Raw genomic sequence first — 21,007 nt, forward strand, 5'->3', positions numbered from 1 at the left:
CGTCCGAGGGTTAAACTTGATAAAACACTGCTGCTCATTTATTAAACATTACGTAGAACCCTGGTAATTCAAACTCGGATAACTCAAACCCCCTCGCTAACTTGAACTAAGTCGCATTTCCCTTGGGTTTGACCCCACTCTTCAGTCATTTTTACTTGGTTAACTAAAATTCCCTGCTAATTCAAATAAAATTTTGTTTTCCTTAATCAAAATTTACCCTAATAGCTTAAATTCTGGTTCTTGCAACTCGCCATGGATGCCCATTGAAATGTCCTATTAGCTCCTTGTCATGTAATGGGATTAAAACACTACAGCAACTTGATTTTAATTAGTGCATTAACAAATTGAACAGAATGCATAATCGTGTTACAGTTTCTGACAAGATAAATTTATTTTGCTCTGTACTGTATACTAAGTACTGAAAAATCAGTAAACTATCAATTTAATATTCAATAAACCCCACTAACTCTTACTATTTTTCATTTCCCTTCAGAGTTCGAGTTACCAGAGTTCTACTGTAGTTTGAGATAACTGTTCAATTGATTGTAATCTAAACATTTTGATCAGCCGAATCAGTAAAAATATTTTTCATTAGATCTGTTTAGTCCTAGTCCCCTGTTTTACTATAATTAACTTATCGACAAGTTTTTTTTTCTCTATTTCGAGAATAGCCCTCTTGTAATATTCATGTCTATTTGACCCCCAAGCCTTGCTTTTGAAGTGCAACTCTGCCAAGTTTCTCATCAATGAATTTTCGAAGCAGGAAAATTAATATGAAAAGAATACCCACATGAAAATTAAGTAGTGCTAAAGCTTTGAAAGAACATTTGCAGTATTTGAACTGGGTTTGGGGTGAATTTTGAGCAACTTTGATAATCTGTATAACAGCTAGTAAAAAAACTAAGTGAGAGACATACAGTGAGGAGAATGATGAAATGCTTATACTTATAAGCATTTTTAATATATTTTCCTCTTTAAAATCCAGTTGATAAAAAGAGGTGTTTCTCTTTAAAATTAAGGATAAGAATAATCATCCTTTCTTTGGTTGTTTACCATTTACCAAAAATTTCTACAAATTCTGGTTAAAATGTAAATGGAACACAAAAATTTTCAGGCGGACCAGAACCTCTGAAAAGGTAGTCCCATTTTCCCGGTGGAATGTTCTGAAATTTATGGAAATTTGTGTTCCATTTACTGTTTTCCATCTTTTGCCTGAAGTTCCTCAGCCTTCACTGCCAGGTCAAATTTTATAGTTCAACTGAAACGGTGTTTTTTTGACAAAACTTCAAATGGAACACATGCAGGGTTCATACACGTTTTCAGGCCAAAAATTTAAGGACTTTCCAGGACCCTTCTTGGAAATTTCAAGGATTTTTTTTTCATGAAATTTACCCCAAATCAACGAATTTCAGTCTGTTGTGCCGCTGATGTGCTTGCTGAAGAACTAAAAAAATCGCTTATTTTGGTGGTCTTCTCATTGCCTTGAAGCCTTTTGACGTTCAATAAAAAAATCAAGGACTTTCAACGACCAAAAACCAATTTCGAGTACTTTCAAGGCCTTGAAATGTAACTCCTGAAATGGGTTTTAAGACACGTACGAACCCTGTACATGATTCCCAAAGGGAAATTCCCAACGGAGTTTCAGGAATTTTTTTGGAAATGGTAAAAAAAACCTGATTGAGGACTTCCAATATTATTTGGGACTAGACTTCTGCTTAGTCAAGTCGTCCGTGCTTAGAGACAACTTGAGTTGATGCAGGTGTATTGGACATTCATGATTCACTCAGAACAACTTTAAGTCAAGCAGCAAATGACTTTAATTTACACAAAATATTTTCAGATTACTTTACAGTGTGTATTGTAATATTAAAAATCACTGTCAATGCACCTTAAAATTCATCCTAAAACCTGTTTGGTGGGTAATGTTACAAATGTCAATTAAACAATGTTAAATTTCACTTGTCTATAATTTCAACAATAAAATGTAACAATGCAGAAAACTTTTACTTCTTTTCAAAATCCAAAAATTCTCTTTTAAGTTATCTATAAACATTCTTGATTTACTGCAAAGTCTTAAGTGATCTTGAAGAATAATAATGTACTGTAGCAGATTAGTGTAGAAGTGTGTGTATCACAACCTTGTTACTAATTTCATCAATAACATATGAGGAGCAAGGTGAATTTTTATTTTAGATAAAGTCAGTAATTAAAAATTTTTTTATAATTTTTAAAAACAGTAGAGAGACAAAGAAGGACTACATGTAGATTTAGGCGCATGTGATTTGGGCGCTGATGTAATCACACTTCAATTGTGGAACAAACTAGGGATGCAGTCTCAATCAAAAACAAGAACTTTGTTACTGATTTAATTACAGTGTATATTTATAACTGATCATTGATGGATCTGTTCTAAAAATGTTAGAAAACAAATCCTTGGAAACACAAATTGTACATGTGAGGTAAAAATTTTCTGATCTTCATACAATTAGTTGTCATACCATTTTACACTCAGAATACTGTAATCCAATTGGTCAGTTCTCACAATTTTTCTGTCTGAGGGCTATAATAAATATAATCTCTCAACTACATGTACTCCACAATTGATTCAAAATAATGTTTTCATTGAAATACCTTTAAAGCTAAGGCACATACTCTCGTAACATTGACTGACTGATCTGAGCCCTTGTTCTGACTAAGTGAGTGACTGTTTAAAACTACAATCCATTTAAAAAGTCATAAAAAATTTTGTTTCAAATTTTCTAACTCTCAACCCAATTTCTGGGAATCTGTGAAAATGTCTTCTCTTCAAAAATTTATTGATTTTAATGAATCTTTAATCTACAGTTAATATCATAAAATTTACCAAGTAAAAGCATTTAAAGTGGCAAGCCATCATTCATCAAACAGGCGTCAATATCAAAGTCACCAAACAGGTCATCAACACTGCTTGGAGTTGATGAAGACATCATATCGTCGTCAGCATCACAATTACTATCCACCTCCATCTTAACCTCACAAGGAAATGACTGTACACTACTGTTGAAAAAAATGGACATCTTGAGTGAGAAAAATTCAAATTATTTCAAATCTTTATGATAACAAGAAAAGCACTTGTTGATTATGGTCATATTACATGTATGGATTGGAGTACAAAAATATTATCAGTAAGAAGTAAAACACTGCAAGTGTCATCACCTTAGCAACTTTCACCTACATTGTATCACAACTATTGCTATTAAGAAGGGTAACCCTATCCGGCGGAACATGTGCACATGTTTGGCTCTGATCATCAATAGTAGTAGAACAGTTTAAAAAGAAAATATCACCAAAACATTCACTTATTTAATAAATACCTCTGTGAAGAATTGGAGAACAATTCTTCTTGGCCTTCAGAAGGTGGATCCCAGACATGGAGTTTCCGACGCCAATTCTTGATCTGTCCCACCCAAGACCGAGTGCTACATACTTGAAATTTGTCAGGTGTGTTGGGGTCTTCCTTTGTGCGTTGGTCTCTGAAACATTTACAATGGAAAAAATTCAATCAACCCATCAAGGATTGGTTGTGACCATGACTGAGGAATATTTATTTTGCCATCATGCCAGCCAACTCTTCGAAAATAGGACAAATCCGAAAAGCAAGAACCTCCAGTCACTGTTTCAGATAATAAAGGCAAGGATGTAGCTAAGAAAACACTCAGCTGGCTTTTCTGGCCTTGGTAGCTCTAAAAGTTTACCTAAGTCTTTGTTTTCACTTGAAATTTTAGCCGGATTTAAGTGCTCTTTCAGCCGGTGAAATTAGCTGGCAGCCACCCTTAGCTACAACCCTGAAGAGGGGGGAGGGGAGTACATTGCAAACTGGCTTTAATAGTTATCTGGAACTGTGCTGTATACCACAAGCTGTTGGTAGGAAATGGTTTTAAATTACCTTGGCACTGCAGCTATGAAACGACCATAGGATAGAGTGTTCTTTCCAATGTCAACTTGTTTTTGTCTTTGGAGAAGTTTATGTGCATCAGTCAAGACAGGTTTTGATGGTTTTGGTGGTTGTACATTTTCTTCTTGTGCTTCCGAGAGTAGTAGTCTTCTTTTAAATCTACAGACAATCAATAATTGATTTAGTATTATAAAACTTATTTCATATGAATAATGATCGATGTAGCAATTTAGAGTGTAAATATTACAAGAACAGTCTGAAATATACAAGATTAGTAGAAATTTAGTCATGTTCTATTGGAAATCCACGAATCTGATTGCTTCTCCCATTGTTTCTTATTTGAGAATTGCTAATAGAACACGAGCATGTGGATTGCTCTTCAAAGGACAACTATGATTTTTGGCTTAAAAGTACATAAAATTGTAGGATTTAGACTGCAGTTTTTTAGTTCAGGCCCTCATTTTCGTGTTGACTTTTTACTCAGGAAAAAACTCTGGTTCATAGTCTAATAGTTGTTAAATATTACTTAGGTCTTTCAGGGCTTGAGACTAACTTTTTAACTCACTGGTTTACTGGCTAGTTACTAGCCAAAAGTAATTTTTCACTAGTCAGGTATATTGATTTCTATCAAGAACAGTTGACTTTTCTGAGTTTTTCACTAGCCAAATGGCTAGTAGGAATGCTAAACCTGGTAGCCAAAACCTAAATTTTAGTAGCCTTTGGCTAGTTGGCTACTGTTAGTCTTGAGCCCTGTCTTTGTCCCCAGCTTTCTGCTAAATAAATTTTATTTATTTGAACTTATTTACATGTACATGTTAAGTAGCTATAAAACCAAAAAGCCAAAGCAATGGTGGATTGTAACAGACTCAAGCAACAGCAAGTTCTGATTGCAAGAAAGCCGAATTAGAGAGATGAGGTCTTCTACTGTGCCATCAGTCAGCTTTTGATTGTGATCATGTCATGATAACATGTGACCTTATGCCCAATGTGTCATCCTCGTGAAAACAAAATTCAATTCTAACACATCTGCTAGTCTCTCAAGGATGCCTCAGTAATGTTTGCCTGATTCAATGGAAAGTAATGCTATGGATGAGTAGCACACTTTATGAAGAGTGGGAACAGACAGGTGATCATGACATACGACTGGATACAAGTAAGTAAGATGAATGAATGAATGAATGAATGAAGGATTGAATAAACGAATGAATGAGTGAGTGAATGAGTGAGTAAATGAATGCACGAACGAGAAGGCCAGGCCACACGACCATGTCTCTTGCACTTCGCTGTCATCACTTGGCACACACAAATATTTTAAATCAATCCATGATGATGTACATTGTAGCATTGCTAAATAACAATTACACCAGTTGCAAGCATGACGCTGCTATAAGCTTCTAGTTGTGAGTCAGCTATCAAAATTGATCTAGAAGCAAATAAGCAAGCAGTCTTATTGTGACGGTTGTGATTCACATTTTAGAGATAATGCTGTACCTGTAATTTGTTCTGTTTTTTGTCTCTGTTTTTCTGGCTTCTTCTTCCTCATCGACTATGCTTCCCCAGTCCTTGGTCACCTCAGGGGTATAGCTGTACAATAATCAAGCAAATGGCTTCTATATTTAAGGTCTGCACACATGAGGGAACTAGTCTTTGCTACTAGTCACACACACAGTACAAACAAAGTCACGCCTATTAGCATAATAATAATAATAATAATAATAATAATAATAATAATAGTACCGGTAATAGCTTTTATTTATACACGATAAATATTGCAGCATAATAGCTGATGTGGTCGTGTCTTGTGAAAATAACAATAAATTAAGAAATCAATAAACTACGCTAAATCATTAAAGTCCCTAGATGATACAAAAGATTTAAAAACCATGTTCTATTAATGAACTTTTGAAACTCGCCAAAGACACAGGGATAAGTCTCCTGTAGTGTTAACATGAAGGGACTAGTCGCAGGGACCAACTGCTTTGGTTTTTGAGTGACTTTTATTTTATTTTGGTCACAGGAAATAGTTGCACAAACAGTACATATACAAAGGGACAAGCTAAATTTAATGGGACTAGTCCCACAAATTCAAACCAGTTTGAGTTTGTAGTGATTTGGTTGCTGCGACTAGATTTTTTGACAAAAATGAGTAGTTCACAAGAAAGGACTTGGTCCCTGGGACTAGCTGCAGGGGCAAGTCCCCTTGTGTCACAACAAAGTAATTTTTTGCTAGACTGAAAAATTCCCTCAGTATGTGCATGCACATGTTCACATGTGTTCATGTATGGAAATGATTTTGCAATTTTTCAGTGGAAGCAAGGAGGACATTTTCCTTGCTAGCATTTATACTGAACAGCTGTATACATGTGTATTTACCTTGAGATTCCAAGAGGAGGGAATTCTTTGGACAGGTCCAGCTCATTTTGTTGATGCATCTTGTTGGAGAGTGGATGTTTACTGTTTTCACTTTTGATCCATTTATTTCTAGAGAATTCAGGAGTCTTGTTCTCTGAGATGTTTTCCTTGGAGTTGCTCTTGGCAGAAGGTAGAAGTGATATGCACTGGTCTTCTGGAATTTCTTTTCTTCTCCTGGTAACGAAACAAAGGAATGCCTTAGACCGCGTGCACACAAGCTTTTATACACATCAATAAACTAAAGAAATAAGCAAGTCAGGGCAGTTTATAATGCGATGTAGCCAAAATATACAAGTCATCGAAAATATCTCTTAGAATTTGATAGATATAAACCGTGCCGATCTCAATAACTGAGTTGATAACTAGATCGGGCTGTAAGACAGCAACAAAGGGTTAATGGGGACTAGCACTATGTATAATGGCGGGAAACTTTAGACTACCGGTATTCCTGTGAATGATCGTTCAATTATTTGTATTGTCGCTTCAATTCTCTGTAAAGAATTTACAAGGTAAGTGCTCTTTTCTTTTCCTTTGTTACCCACGATAGACGAAACAGCTGAATTAAGAGCAACTTCATACCTTGTATTGCGATTCTCCGGTCGTCGCTGCGTCCTTCGCGAGGAATAGCCTGACTTGTACATTTCACGGGACTCTTTTGAACTGCGTGGACGTTCATCGCTGTATATGCGCGACTGCTTATACTTCTCCAACGCTGTCTCCATAATTGAGGGAGATAACATTTTGAATTCGATTTACCGAAAGAAAGAAGAAAGCGGTCTCAAGCAGATGAAAAGCAGCTTCTTTGAACGGAGTCGTGTAATGTTTGCGCGCTTTGTGAAATGAATTTCGCGCCAACCGTGACGAAAGAGCTTCTTTTCCAAATATGGTAGCTTATACCAAATTTGGGTGGCATTTTTTTGCGTGAAACTGATGACCGGTGAGAGCGCAGATTACACGTTCAACATCCCATAATATTTCGTTTTGTAGCGTGGTTTGAGGAAGAAAGGCGGAAAAATGTCTCGGTATTCAAGACCCCCAAATAGTTCACTTTATGTAAGAAACTTACATCATGACTCAAGGTAAGCTCATCACAGACTTGTTTTCAATTTTTGTTTGGTTTTTATCTAATTTGCACGTTGAAATTTACTCATTAGACCCGAAGACCTTCGACGTATGTTTGGCAAATATGGCCGCATAACCGATGTGTACATTCCCCTGGATTACTACACGAGGGAGTCTCGCGGATTTGCTTATGTACAATATCCTTTTTCTATGTTTTACTTGTTTCCTCTTTCTTGTATATGCTGTAGTTCGATATCATAAGCACACTAAATGGTCTTATTGTACCTTTGGTAACCAGGGCTAAAGAAAGAGTAAGAGCTAAAGTCTACAAGAAAAAGTCAGAGAAATCGATAAAGATTTGAAAGCCCAAGCTAATCCAGAGTGGGAAAGAAAGTAAAAGGCTCAAGTAAAAAGAAATGAAAGCTCATAAAGGCAAAGTAAAGGCAAATGAATGTAAAAGATTCTAAAGCTCAAGCAAAAAGAGCAAGAAAGGGCAAACGTAAGGCACAACGAGAAAAAGTCCAGAGACCAAGCTAAAACGTCAGATTTCACAGTTGTGACAAAGGCACAGAAAAGGCTCAAGCGCACGTTGATATTCAAAAGATTCACAGTAAAGTCTGTCCAACAAAGAAAGAATGATCGAAATGTAAGTATTAGCGAGAGCAAAGCTTGTGCCACAATATACCAAAGCTGGTTTTTCTGGTATCTTGAGACAGTATAGTCATTCTAAAAGCATTGTCAGGCCTTTTTTGCTTCAGGGTAACAAGTAAAGAAAAAGCCAAAGATTTTAAAGTCCTCATCAAAGAGAATGTTTGAAAGGGCCTTGTCAATGAGAAAGTAAAATATATACTAAAAGAATCTAAAAGTCAAGTCCAGGGAAAGAGTCTGTGTCCATATAGATCAAAGCGCGCAGCTCAAGGGTAGAGAAAAAGAAATCTAACAGCAACATCATCACCGTCATGGTTTTCTTTCCAACCAGGGTTCAAAGTTGTGTTAAAGATTCAAAGGGTCAATTTCAGAGTTGTCAACTTGGTGGGTAAAAGCCGAAAGCTTGAAAGCATGGTCTAACAAGACAAGTGTCAAAGAAAAGTATCAGAAACCTCTAAAGATCCTATTGTAAAAGTTTGGCCAGTAACAAAGAAAAGTCTCTAAAGTTGCACCAAGCAATAGTTTTCTCAAGCCTGGTCCCTGTGCCAAGTTTCAAAAGAATGCAAGAAATTTGTAAGTATATTTTAAACTTTTAATTGCACAGGTTTATGAGGTTTTTTATATTCTATTTTTGCCTTTTGAAAAAGTATTCCAAATATCTGCTTGTTACAACAACAGCTTTTGCACCATGTTGGATATTCTTGTCAGAAAACTTCCCTGTGCCTCGCTGTTACTCACCATGGCTAACTGTAAGTGCACAACCCTTTTCTAGTTCAGCTGCATGAATGGCTACTTTCCTCCTTTTGTAAACCTTGGTCATCAATTTGCCCTCCACTCACTGTGAAAATTTAGTTGCCAAATTATGCGAACTATAAGTTTTGCGTGAAGTGGCGATACAAGTACATAAAAATAATTATTGTAACATTCCCAAAGCTGCGAAACTCTGGTGAGAACACTGAATTACAGGGTTTTCATTAAGAATTGTAATAGCAGGAGAATAGTGTAAAGTAACCGGAGAATGTTTTTTAAAGGTTCCGCATCTTTATAAAAAAAATTTTCTTTTTTTTTTTCGCGGATTTTTTTTGAAGAAAATTCCCCCCTAAAACCTGAATTATAATATTTCATGAAGTATTAAAACCACTACCCATTGCTGGAAAATGGACTTGCATAATAACTGCCATTTTTTTTATCTTTGGGGTCACTTTGATCTGTCTCGAGCTTGACATTAGTATAACTGCATAAGCAAGGCTGTGTAGTTGCATGATAATCTAGCAGTGGCATCGTTGATTTTCTGAGTTAAGGTTAGTACTAAAAGAACAAGTCAAAATTCCAATATTTGCATCATTTTAAAGATGCCTGTTAAAGTAGAATTACATTTTTGGGAAAAATGCCTCTTTTCAGTTACACCATACTGTACATTTAAATCCCGCTTTTAACTGTTGAGTTACCAAAATTGTTGTGTGGAGGCATTTTACGATTGTAGAAATGTCAGAAAAGTGTATGACATTGCTGTAATTTTTGTCCCAGGTTTCTTAAGTATTCTCAAGGGAAACTTGTTTTCAAGTACAGCATTTATAGGGTGTTGTTGAATCTGCCTCAGAAATGGGAACATAGAGATCTTCAGTATTTTGGACTGTTAAACAGTTAAAGCAAGTATCATGATCGTCAAGAATATGTCATCATTGCCGGCACCTTCAAGCTTCTGGTCCAGGCCAAGCTTGGTAAAGGGAAAGTCATGCCTTAACATATGTCACATTTGAAGATATTCGCGATGCCGAAGATGCCCATTACTACCTGGACAGAGTTATGCTGCATGGAAGAGAACTAGAAGTTCAGTTTGCCGAGGGAGACAGAAAGAGTAAGTTGTGACAAAAAGACACCTCCAAGTTAAAATGACTATTAGAAGTTATCAGGAAAATGAAATTAATACACTTTGTAATAACACAGAAAATAAATTAGATATTTGTATGGATGCTACATGTACATGTACCTAACAAAAGGCTCCTAGTAACTTCAGAAATGTAACAGCTGTCTCGTCCATCTTTACCAGTTAAATCAATATAGTTGGTAGGGAGAAAAATGGTCAGGAAGCTCGGCAAAATATTTGGAGGAAGACATGCATTTAAAAGGGCAATATGTGTTCCTTTTTTGGGGTTCCCACTAACAATGTTACATTGAAATTTGTTGCAGTCTATATAATGTACATGTCATAAAATGGGAAATGGTTGGTGCATAAGACTCTGAATAAAGTAGTCCAATTTTCAAGTGCTGGGTGGCAAAATTGTGTTGTGTTTTTTAGAAAAGACTCTGTTCTCTCCAAACCTTTCTTCACGCAGGCGAAGAAATGGGTACATCTAACAGCGAACTGTTTAGAAACCTGACATTTTCTCGGGGGCAAAGGGGACTTGCAGTGCTATGGACTAGTATCCCATTCTGGGGAGTAGTAAATTGTAATAGATCTGCTTGTATTTACTCTATGTGATAACTGACTTAAAACATTTCTGTTCCTTAGCCCCATCACAGATGCGCACCAAAGAAAAGAGAGACACTTATGGCAGTGGTGGCGGTGGTAGTTATGGCGGCAGGAGAGATTATCAAGATGAAGGCTCTAGGTATGCAGATCTTTTAGACTGATGCTTAATTCTCTTCTTTTGTGACTGGATAACATGAAGTAACTATCAGCTAAAAGTTGAAGGGCTTAGAATTTGTTTATGTAAAATGCAGATTGTTTGTTGGAGTTTGTGAGCCAAAAAAACTTCCAGAAGACAGTGATGAGTAAATATTTCTCCAAAACAGGATACCCTGCATTAGAACATGGTTTTGTGACCTGTTTTAGCTTAGATGTAACTGATGGTGATGTAACTTCTTGCCGTTATCCTTCATATTGTATTTTCAATCCATGTTTTCCCAAGCCTTTAATCTCTTTTTTTGTTCAATTTCACTATGCCCTGAATTCTCAACTCTGCTCTTACTGTTTACAAAACTTTAGTGAATTAATATTTCAGTGACTACTCTAAATCTAGAAAAATCTAGAAGCTCGAAATTGCAATTTCCAGCATTCTAGGCTTCAAAAAGAGTATTGTTGGTGATTATTTTTATTGACCACAGAAGAGTTTTTTTTTTCACAAACTCTTAATTTTTTAAATGCAAATCTTATAAATGAAATCTTAACAGACGGCTGAAAGAGGCCTTGTGGTTTCAAGAATTTTTTCATTAATGCCTTTCTATGTTTAATATCAATCATACAAGGAAATAATAGAAATTATTATATAGCTACATAGTCGCGCGCCTGATGGTGCTGAGCGGGTTTTTCTGTTGACCGGGGAAAATGTTCTCGGCCGCTGTTTTTGAGTTGTGAGTGAAAGCTACTAGCGAGGGGGCAAAAACAACAAAAATGCCAACAAAATTACTACCGTAGTTATGTATAAGGCGACGGTTCGGGAATCGTTTTTCGTGGAAGTCGCTGGTCCTAAAGCCGAGACGCCCAAATCTATGACCGCCATTACGGAACAACAATAAAAATGAAAACACTTATGTTTTATTGACTTCATAAGAGATAAGACATTGACGCAAAGATCGCGGAAAAGGTAAGACACCAGGCCAGGTTGAGAGAAAGACCAAGCAACCATTACAACCTTCAGGTGGAAGTCTAGAAGACAAGGACACCAAAAAAGGAGGACAAGTCGAGCGGCCCAGCGTCCAAGCACACTCAGTGGTCACTGGTAACCACACCTGCTAGGCTGCAGACGCGAAGAGACGAGGAAATCCAGTGGAACTCTAGCAGGAATGAAATGCGGAACCACACAAGTAACTGACCATTATCACTACATCTTCAACTCTCCAACTCATGGTGCGTCTAAACCGAGTGCGAGAATTCAGTTTACTGCAACATGTTGCAAGGGGTGGCATACCGAGTGCGCACGAAACCGGAACTGAGGCGAGGAGGAGAGGGGGGGGCGAGAGGAGACCTCAGTGAACGAAGTTGATTAACTGATATCATACATTTAGACCGAACGGACGAGGTTAATAAGTAGTATATAATTTTTTTCCAAAAGTAACCTTAAATATTAGTTCCTTTACTTGTTTTGCATATGAAAAGAAAACACTTTGAAATATTTGTTGGTGGACTAAAAAGTTTATTTCAACCCCTGCATTAGTGGAGGGCCAAAGGCCTGAGCCAACTGTCAAAGACAACAAGACAAAAGGAAATGCCCTGTTGTTGTTGTAGTATGCACTTAGCTAAGGCATCCTTCTTCCTTAAAGCCAGTTGAATATTGTTGTGTGATGTTATGAGTAATAACAATACAAATTAATGTTGCTCTTCATTTTATTCCAGTCGTCGCTCCCGAAGTCGAAGTCCAAGGTAATTTTGCAATTATATATTGTCTGCTTGCAATCTTTTTTTGCCATTGAAGTCTATTGTTTTTAAGCAGAGAAATTTTTCAGAGAGAAATATATTATCCAGTTGCCTAGTTTGCAAGCTTATGCAAGTTGATGCCTCTTATCCTAGAACTTGGGTGTGGAATTGGAAGAAAGACCCTTTTTCTCCTACCATGATTTTTTTAATAGTGTTTTCACATAATGCCATGTCAGCAGAATAGTTGATCCCAAACAGTGTCTGAAGTTTCTCTTCTTTCCAAACTGAGTGCTTTTCTTATGCAAGAGAAATTCTTATTATTAAGGAACAACGAATATTGCTGCTGCAAAATAAACCCAGAAGAGGATTATTCAATCAAAGCTGCCAACTATTGTTCAAAATTGCCAACTATTGTTACAGAAACCGCAGTCCACAAATATTTTGTTGTTCACAAAAGAAGTGAGCTTTTGTTGATATTGTCACTTTCCTTTTTTCTAGACGTCGCCGTCGTCGATCACCCTCTCGATCCAGATCTCGCTCTCCCAAGCGTCGGGAACGCACCAGCAGCCGTAACGAACGAAGCCGAGATACCGGTAGTCACCGTGACATCAAGAGAGAGAAGGAACGAGAGCGATCACGGTCACGCTCTCGGTCACGCTCAGCAACACCCGCACGATCAGCATCACGGTCACGCTCTGCCTCGCCAGCAGCAGAATATAGCGATAAAGAGGAGGAACAGGGTGGACAGAGTCGCTCACCAAGCCCTAACTGAGTTGCGTGACAAGTCACTGAGAAATTGTTCTTTTCGATGCTGTCAGCTGGAGTCTGCATGTATAGTGCATGTTATTCAAACAAACTTCAGAAAGAAAGACATTTTAATATTACGCTAGAACTTCTTACACTTGTTTGTTTCACGCTTCGTTTTAAAGTTGTGTGCCTATTTTGGCTAAGTGTTGTATAGTAAAAAGTGCTGTGTTTCAGAATTGTCGTGTAAAAAGTATTAAGTCCTAACTGCCTGAAAAAGAACTTGTTAACTATGTAGTGCTGTCGCGTCGTTTTAATACACACATATACTAACAATTAGTGCAAAGTATGGGATATACCATAGCCTGTTCCAGACTCGCATGTTGTGATTATGGTTATAATATTAAATGCGAGAAAGGAAATGCAAAACCCGCCGTCAAGGAGGCCTTTGTTTTCTCCGTTTATTTTCTCTTGTTCGTGCAGTTTCTTCACCTGTTCCACCGAATAGGAGAGCCTGATGAACGGGCTAGGCAGAACTTCGAGTCAAGAGAATGTTAGCTTTTTATCTTTGTGTTGAGAAATAAATGTTACATTGTTTTAGAATGATGCTTTGGTGTCACTTCTGGTGTAATGTCTGGGCAACACAATTTTCGTAATCTTTGATCAAGGCGATCATTTTGATGAGTTGCATGTCCATCTTTGCTGGGTCTGCAATGTAGTTCACTTTAAGCCACTATCATAAAGATAGAGATCGAAAAAGGAGAGATCGAAGGAAAAAAGAGATCTTTCTCAAGAAGCGCATGCTTGTGCACATTATCAAAATTACCTTTTTTAGTTAATAGTTATTGAACTGGAAAAGGGCAAAGCGTTTTTTTTTTTTCTTATTTGAAACATGGGGGGAAGCTCTTATCATGCCCGCAGCCTTAGTTAAATGTATGCGTTCGAGCCTGGTAGCCCATCAGGCCATCATTCCGGCTTCAGTATCATAAGCGACTAGAAGTATTTCTACTCACCCATATTGGGATGCTGTCCACCGCAGGGTTACTTCCCAGCAGCCCCACAACACAATGACCCAGGCTAGGGCTCGAACCCGGAGCGCTCGATCCTGAGTCTAGCGCACTAATTATTAAGCCACCGCGCCTTCCCGAGGCCTTAATTACTCGGGGATCTTTGACTGCACAGTGGAGATAAAGGGAGTTGTCAGCCTCGTTCTCAGAGAGGTGCTCTGAGCTAAGAGGAAAGCCTTCCATTCCTATAACACTGCTCGAGAAAAGCCGCCGTGTCTGACAGATCGAGGGACTTCCGGCCTCACGGCTTCAGTCATTTTGCAAATTGCAGAGCTGACCTGTGCGGTACACGAAAAGAATAGCACCATGTAGCCCATAATATCGTAAGTCCGAGAGGGAATACACGCCCTGCACTCTTTTTATTTTATAAGAATACAGTTTTTCCGACCCAGGCTGAATATTCTTATTTTTCTGCCGATTTTAGGCTGAAAATATTCTTATGAACATTCTTAGAAAATACCGTTTGACATTTCCGTTTTAGCAAGTATTGGGTAATCAATTCCAAGTGTTTGGAGTCCAGATCTGTATCGAGTGCATTGTGCACGTGTACCATTGCCTTTCGTTGCAGCCTGGCCGTTTTGACTTTAAACAAAGCATTCTTCACAGAGATAAAGTGACGAAAATGAAAAGACCTGGTTTTGGTTAATTTCAACTAAAAACTGTATTCTTTTCAAAATCTCAGCCTCGGGTTTATTCTTAAAATATTCTTAAAAATTCGCAAATTTCAGCCTCGATTATTCTTATAAAATAAAAAGAGTGTATTACAACTCCCCTCCTCAAAAAATTGGAGGTCAGAGCGTATCGTTTTTAGTATGACCATCCACCTTGTTAATCGGGCGGGGCCTGGGCCCGATTCATAATCTGTGTCAGATTTTTTTGTTTTGTCGGTAAATCGATCCAGACCCACGCGGCCCAGCCGGCTCTTCTGTAACAGTCACGCAAGATTTAATATTTAATAGCAATCAGCCGATCACTCGCGTTTAACATGAACACTCTGCTCTCTGAAATGTATAATTCTGTTCCATTCCATATTTTACAAGAAGAGAGGGTTGAATATAATCACATAGCGAAAACAAAGACCGCTTGGACATGTCCAAGCTATTTAAAACTACCACTACGTCAGACCCATGTCACGCGATCTCTCGCTTGTAGCTATAAATAATCATTCACCTATTTTCTGTTTGAATACTCTGCGCTCTGTTTGTGTGAAATATTTATTGTTGCGTTACTCAAGCGTTCGGCTCGGAGCGAGTACAAGTCGTATAATTTACCCGGAACGTGTTAAATATTGCAAAACGACGACTTATTTTCTGGATATTCCAATTTTTGTTTTGATCGAGTTTACGTTATTTTGAGAATCGAAACGTAAGTTGCAAGCTCAGCAAGAATGTGTCAAAGCACGGGATACACGTCATCGCGCCAGGGGAATTACCAAAAGCTTGTCGAAAGACGCTCAACGGAGAAACACAATGGGATGGCCTTAGTCTACTCTTTATTTTGACGTGATTTGGCTTTCTTTTAAATGAACTGGTTTGGGTTTATTTAATTGAACATTCGGAACAAAATAAATATTTGCATGCGTAAGCAGGCATTTTTCCGGCTAGGCATGTGGTTTTAAAAAGCAAAAGATGATGTGGTAAAGGAAATTCATGTCACGTTCACTCCGTGACTAACGCAAACACGACTTGTGTGTTTCTCAAGTGACTGCTTTTCTAAAGATTTTACTGTGCGGCGCCATGCCTTTAAGCCAAAGCACTGAAAGAGGTCAGGTGGTCAAACATTACCCGCACGATTATAAACTGCTTGCAGTTCTTGTTTGAAATCAAAGCAATAATACCCTCCAAGAACTCATTTTAATAAAGCATTGTGTAATTTATTGCAATGAGAAGGAAACCAATCAAATAATCGCAATGAAAGAACTACACGCGTGCTGGGAAAAATTTTGAAAATTTGAATTGCAAATTATACATGTGGTGACACATCTCTTGCGTTGCCTTCTTCCACGTTTACCATCCACGTTGAAAATTTCAACTGTTCCTTTCAAGCTTCCTTTACCTTAGCTATGGCTAGAAAAGAGTATCGAGGATTCAGTTTGTTGTTGTCCCTATGTCTGGAGCCGTTGTGAAACACAAGTACCTGGAATTCGAGAGGACTTTGCTTCAAGAAAACCTTGTGAGCACATGCTTCGCACCGAAGATAGCACTGTTTGTTCTCCGTCATGATGGTTTTTGGGTCCTCGTCGATAAGGTAATTAAAAGATATTGCTATATATAGGAGCAAAGTGTTATGCACTTCGTTGAGGTGGTACTTAGCTTTTTATCTCGGAAAGCGTTGTACGAAAAACGATTGGAAATGTAAGGATTAGTCTGAACTACGTAGCCCTTGTCAACTGTTAATTACTACTTGTGTGCCGAAGGAGAAGCCACGAGCCAAGCGGCCCACACTGCCGGAGCTTATCCCGGTTTCCGTAGCATTAAGCGGCTAGGAATATTTCTACTCCCCCCTGAATGGGATGCTAGTACATTGCAGGGTTCCCCCCCCCCCCCCAGCATTATGTCGCCGGTACCCATTTATACACCTGGGTGGAGAGAGGCACTATGAGAGTAAAGTGTCTTGCCCAAGAACACAACACAAGTGACCCCGGCCGGGGCTCGAACTCGGATCGCTCGATCCGGAGTCCGAAGTGTGCCGAAGTATAGGACGAATTCATTTGCCTTTGGCCAAGGTTACAGTAAGGTTAGTTGCTGTCGCCCAAAAAAAAATCGAGAATTTGGTCACAAGTTCCTTTGTTAGGTTTACCCAGGAAATTATCGGTGAAAATAACTGCACCCTCTCCCTTTCTCTTTTAGATATATAATACTTAATTTCTGCATATCACAGAGTTAAATCAATTACCTTATTGTTACTTATTTTCGCGGGAACTTAATTTCGCGAAAATGGAATGGGCATATTTCGCGGCACTTAATTTTCGCGATTTGGCCAAAAATACCTAATTAGCATAAAAATACAATAGAAAACGTTTGAAATTAATTTTCGCGGGTCTTTAATTTCGCGATTTTTTGAAAATCGCGAAAATCGCGAAAATTAAGTCCCGCGAAAATAAGTAACAATAAGGTACATAAAAGCTAGCCCTTAAAACGATGAGCTTTATTTTCTGGTTAACTTACCCTATTTGTAAATTGGGTCCAGTTCTCTGCGCGCAGTCAAACTGTTGCACTAACTTAGCAATTAAAAATTGTTAGCTGGATGTCTATTACTACCTGGAAAACGCGAGGGGTTTTAGAAGAGTGTCATGCTTGGATGATGACGAGATACAATTAGTTTTTAGTTATTTTTGTTCTTTTTTCCAGGAAAGAAATGACAATAAAACAAAGATTGCAGTGGGACAATTCATGACGCGATTACTTGAGGTAAGGAGAAATAAGATCTTGATAACTGTTCCAAATTTTAACATGGTAAATAAGAGAATCTCCATGATTACAACCTAATAGAACTAATAGAGAAGTCTTCGAATGATGTTCTCAAACCAAAACCTATAACTCGCCAATAACAACGCGTTCTGATATTAAGCCAATACGCGAGAAGACCGAATCGGGTGGTCTGGATATTCGCTGGAATTTTGCATATTGGCCTAGAGGACATGTACGGGTTTGTATTTTTGCACGTCAACTATTTTTTTTCCTCTCAGGAGGCCTTTTTAAACTGCTTTACTTTCACTGTGACATGGCTTTCAGTCCTTTCAGTTTTGAATATTCTTCCAAAATTCAGTGTGGCTAAAAGTACCCTTTTTCCACATGTCTCAAGAGTCTCAAGAGAGTGAACGATAGAAACGCACAAAATTGCGCTTGCCATCAGATATATAACTCATTACCAGCACGTGCAGTAGCTCTCTTCTTCTACACATACTAGATAGACCTAACAGTAAAATGTTTAAAAAGATATCCCCGGCATAACGGACCCCCCTTTATAACGAGCACATTTTCCCAGCCCTCTGGCACTTTTATCTAAGATACTTTATTCAAATAAAATACAATGTTACATTAGTACAGCATCAAGCTAAAACTCGATACGATATTAACAGCCAATCGGAATAAAAAAACGGCGAACTAATTACGAGTATACCAATTCTCGAATACACTATCATACAGTTTCGAAATACACTCTGTAACAGTACGATTCTATCTCTAACCATGTAGTTTAATATGAGTCAGGGTTATTAATCTGTAAGGCTCTACATCGATTATTAAATTTATTCTGAATTGTTTTAGCCACTAAGTTGGCTGGATCACACTTTATTATGAATTACGTAATTCTTAGATACAGAATACAGCGATTTTCTATTCGATTCGTATTATCAGCTGTTCGAATATTCTGTGGAAAACGAGTAGAGAGTATGTTTTTATAACCACTTCGAGACCTGTCGTTTTCTGCTATACCAAGTATATGCACAGGAAATGAGGTCATGAAACCGTGTTGATTGAATAAGCCAGCCAGTCCCTCTGGCACTTGGTTACCTAAGAATTTCATTACTTATGTTGTTTTCTTTACTCTTTTTTTAGATTGGTGGTGTTGTCTTCAGCTGTAGTATCTGATGATCAAACAGATGAGTTCTACACGAAACACGTCTTGCTGGTGAGTTCACGATTTTCAGTTTATTGTTTTATGTCGTGAAAAAATTATTTTAGATCACCGACGAACGAATCATGCATGTTTGTAATATTTGGAACAACATTAAAAATTGACGGAAAAACTTTTAAATTCTTGGGCATTTTCGTTAAATTTTTATCGTGGCTTATCCAACAAAGAAAAAAACAACTTTTGACAGTCTACTTATAGGGTAGGCCAGGGTTTTTAGGTATACGGTATACAGGGGGATTTTAAATTGGGTATACAGTATTTTTTCGCAAAAATTTTTTTTTTTTGGGTTTAAATTATTTTTTTTTTTTTTTATTTTTTTTTTTTTTTTTTTTTTTTGGGGGAATTTTTTGTTTTTTTTTTTTATTTTTTTTCCTTTTTTTTTTTATACCATATAAAACCCCCCCCCCCCCCCTGACTAATAAATTCTAGGACATTTAATCATTTTCTCCAAAAAAATCTTAGTTTATTTTTTCATTACTTGAGGAGTAGACGTTTCTTTAGTTTATTGAAAGTCTATTTTTTTTTACGCGGACCACAGATTTGATACCACTCCAGTCCAGTTTGGTTGACCTTGAGTGACCTTAAGGCTGTATTCACAAACGCCGCCATGTTTGTTTTTCTCTGTAATGCAAATTAATCAATTTTTCTGAGGAGGAAAACGACTAAAAATCGAGATTTATTTATCCAAAAGTTCGCTTTTCCTGCTGATTAAACTACACAGCTACATGCCTTTGGTGTAATGTAATTGAATTACTCCTCGTGTGTTTTGGCACAATTTTTTTTCTTCCAGAAATCAGTCTTCTTTAGTACAAATATTCCCTTGTAGACTGCATTTTTAAGTTGCACCATTATATAAGATCCATCATGAAGGCTGTCGTGAAAACGTCTAATATTGAATCATGCGACCAAAAATTAAACATAAAGCTTTTTTCGTATGCATCGACAAGAAACACTTCCAATAAGATTATCTCTCTAAGGTTCTCTTGCATGGAAATTTTTTCGTTGTTCTTTGCTGTTTGTCGCTACAATCTATTCAGCTAGTATTAAAGGGAAAGTATTACGGGGATTTTGATAGTTTTGAAAGAGGAACAAATCGTAATCGTTTCTAGCGTATTTTTAAAAACAAGAATGCGAGAACTTGAAAAAGTCGGCCTGACTTTCAACACTTAAATGTTTATTACACAAAACCCCGTGACACTTCCCTTTTAATGCTCGTTATATGGATAAGTTGTTAAATCGGATTTTTTATTTTTTCTGAACAGTTGCTCACAGTGTGGATTCTGATGGACTGTCGTGGATTCAGATGTGAACCTGTAGAGTTGTCCTGCTGACGAAAGAAGATGGTGATCAAGATTTGTTGCATTGGTTTCTGTTGTCTGTGCTTCGTTAGGTAAAGAAAATTAATTTGTATCGGTTTTAGTACAATATTAAGCCTCTCATTTTCTAAGGGTGATCGACCACCATAAATGCGGACCTATGTTATTGAAACGAGGGACCATGCAACTTAAAATAAGATTTTTCTTTTTGAGTGAATTTAGTTTATCATTTTTTGGTGCAGTGAAAAAGAATTGTTTTAAACCTCGCTAAATTTTAGATCACTGCTTGTTTACAATTTATAAATTCAACAAACACAATCAGTGGAACGGGAGAAACTATAGTAAGAATATTTTTTTTGACCAGGGAAACTCAACTTTCTCTTTCAAGGAAAAATTTCGAATTGCTTTAAATGTCGCCAAATTTCAATGCTTGTTTACAGTCTAATTCAACTCAACGACTAAATATTTTGCACCAGACAACCCAAAGAATTTAGTTTGAAAACACTGCAGTAAAAAATTAACACGTTGAATACTACAAAAACGCGCACTCCTGTGCGGTTTTCTTGTATAACGTGGGTCCGCGTTTAACTTTATTCTTATAAATCTTAGCGTGATTTTTAAAATTCTTGAAAGGTTAATAGAAACTTCTGGCTATCAGAAATATTAGACAAAACTTACTCGAATTAGACACTGAGTTTTTGTGTAATTGCTGATCGAATCAATCAGAAATTATTTCTAAAACTTGGGTATTTTTTTGCAAGAATGTTTTGCCAATGTTATATTTTTTGATAATAATTGATGACTTGGTTGATAGTCTCGTTTGTTGAAA

General features: G+C 37.3%; 2 protein-coding genes and 1 long non-coding RNA gene across 3 annotated transcripts; 2 read left to right on the forward strand and 1 right to left on the reverse strand.

Annotated features, from left to right (window-relative positions):
- Positions 1 to 1,799: 1,799 nt before the first annotated feature.
- LOC144643662 (histone RNA hairpin-binding protein-like) lies at positions 1,800 to 7,199 on the reverse strand. The gene is made up of 6 exons (XM_078502981.1): positions 6,926 to 7,199; positions 6,308 to 6,520; positions 5,426 to 5,518; positions 3,926 to 4,093; positions 3,354 to 3,512; positions 1,800 to 3,036 (listed from the first exon to the last, which is right to left on the reverse strand). The coding sequence occupies exons 1-6, from the start codon at positions 7,084 to 7,086 to the stop codon at positions 2,877 to 2,879; spliced, it is 954 nt and encodes a 317-aa protein (XP_078359107.1). The 5' UTR covers positions 7,087 to 7,199; the 3' UTR covers positions 1,800 to 2,876.
- An 85-nt stretch (positions 7,200 to 7,284) lies between these two features.
- LOC144643663 (uncharacterized) lies at positions 7,285 to 13,763 on the forward strand. Its single transcript, XM_078502982.1, has 6 exons — positions 7,285 to 7,425; positions 7,501 to 7,605; positions 9,811 to 9,914; positions 10,569 to 10,668; positions 12,393 to 12,419; positions 12,912 to 13,763. The coding sequence occupies exons 1-6, from the start codon at positions 7,361 to 7,363 to the stop codon at positions 13,183 to 13,185; spliced, it is 675 nt and encodes a 224-aa protein (XP_078359108.1). The 5' UTR covers positions 7,285 to 7,360; the 3' UTR covers positions 13,186 to 13,763.
- A 2,470-nt stretch (positions 13,764 to 16,233) lies between these two features.
- On the forward strand, positions 16,234 to 20,966 carry LOC144643675 (uncharacterized). The gene is made up of 4 exons (XR_013568951.1): positions 16,234 to 16,471; positions 17,575 to 17,634; positions 18,784 to 18,856; positions 20,125 to 20,966. It is a non-coding gene; the product is annotated as an uncharacterized LOC144643675 (long non-coding RNA).
- Positions 20,967 to 21,007: the final 41 nt, after the last annotated feature.

The sequence above is a fragment of the Oculina patagonica genome, chromosome 2, assembly GCF_052425735.1.
Source record: "Oculina patagonica isolate OP01 chromosome 2, crgOcupat, whole genome shotgun sequence".
Lineage (NCBI taxonomy): Eukaryota > Metazoa > Cnidaria > Anthozoa > Scleractinia > Oculinidae > Oculina > Oculina patagonica.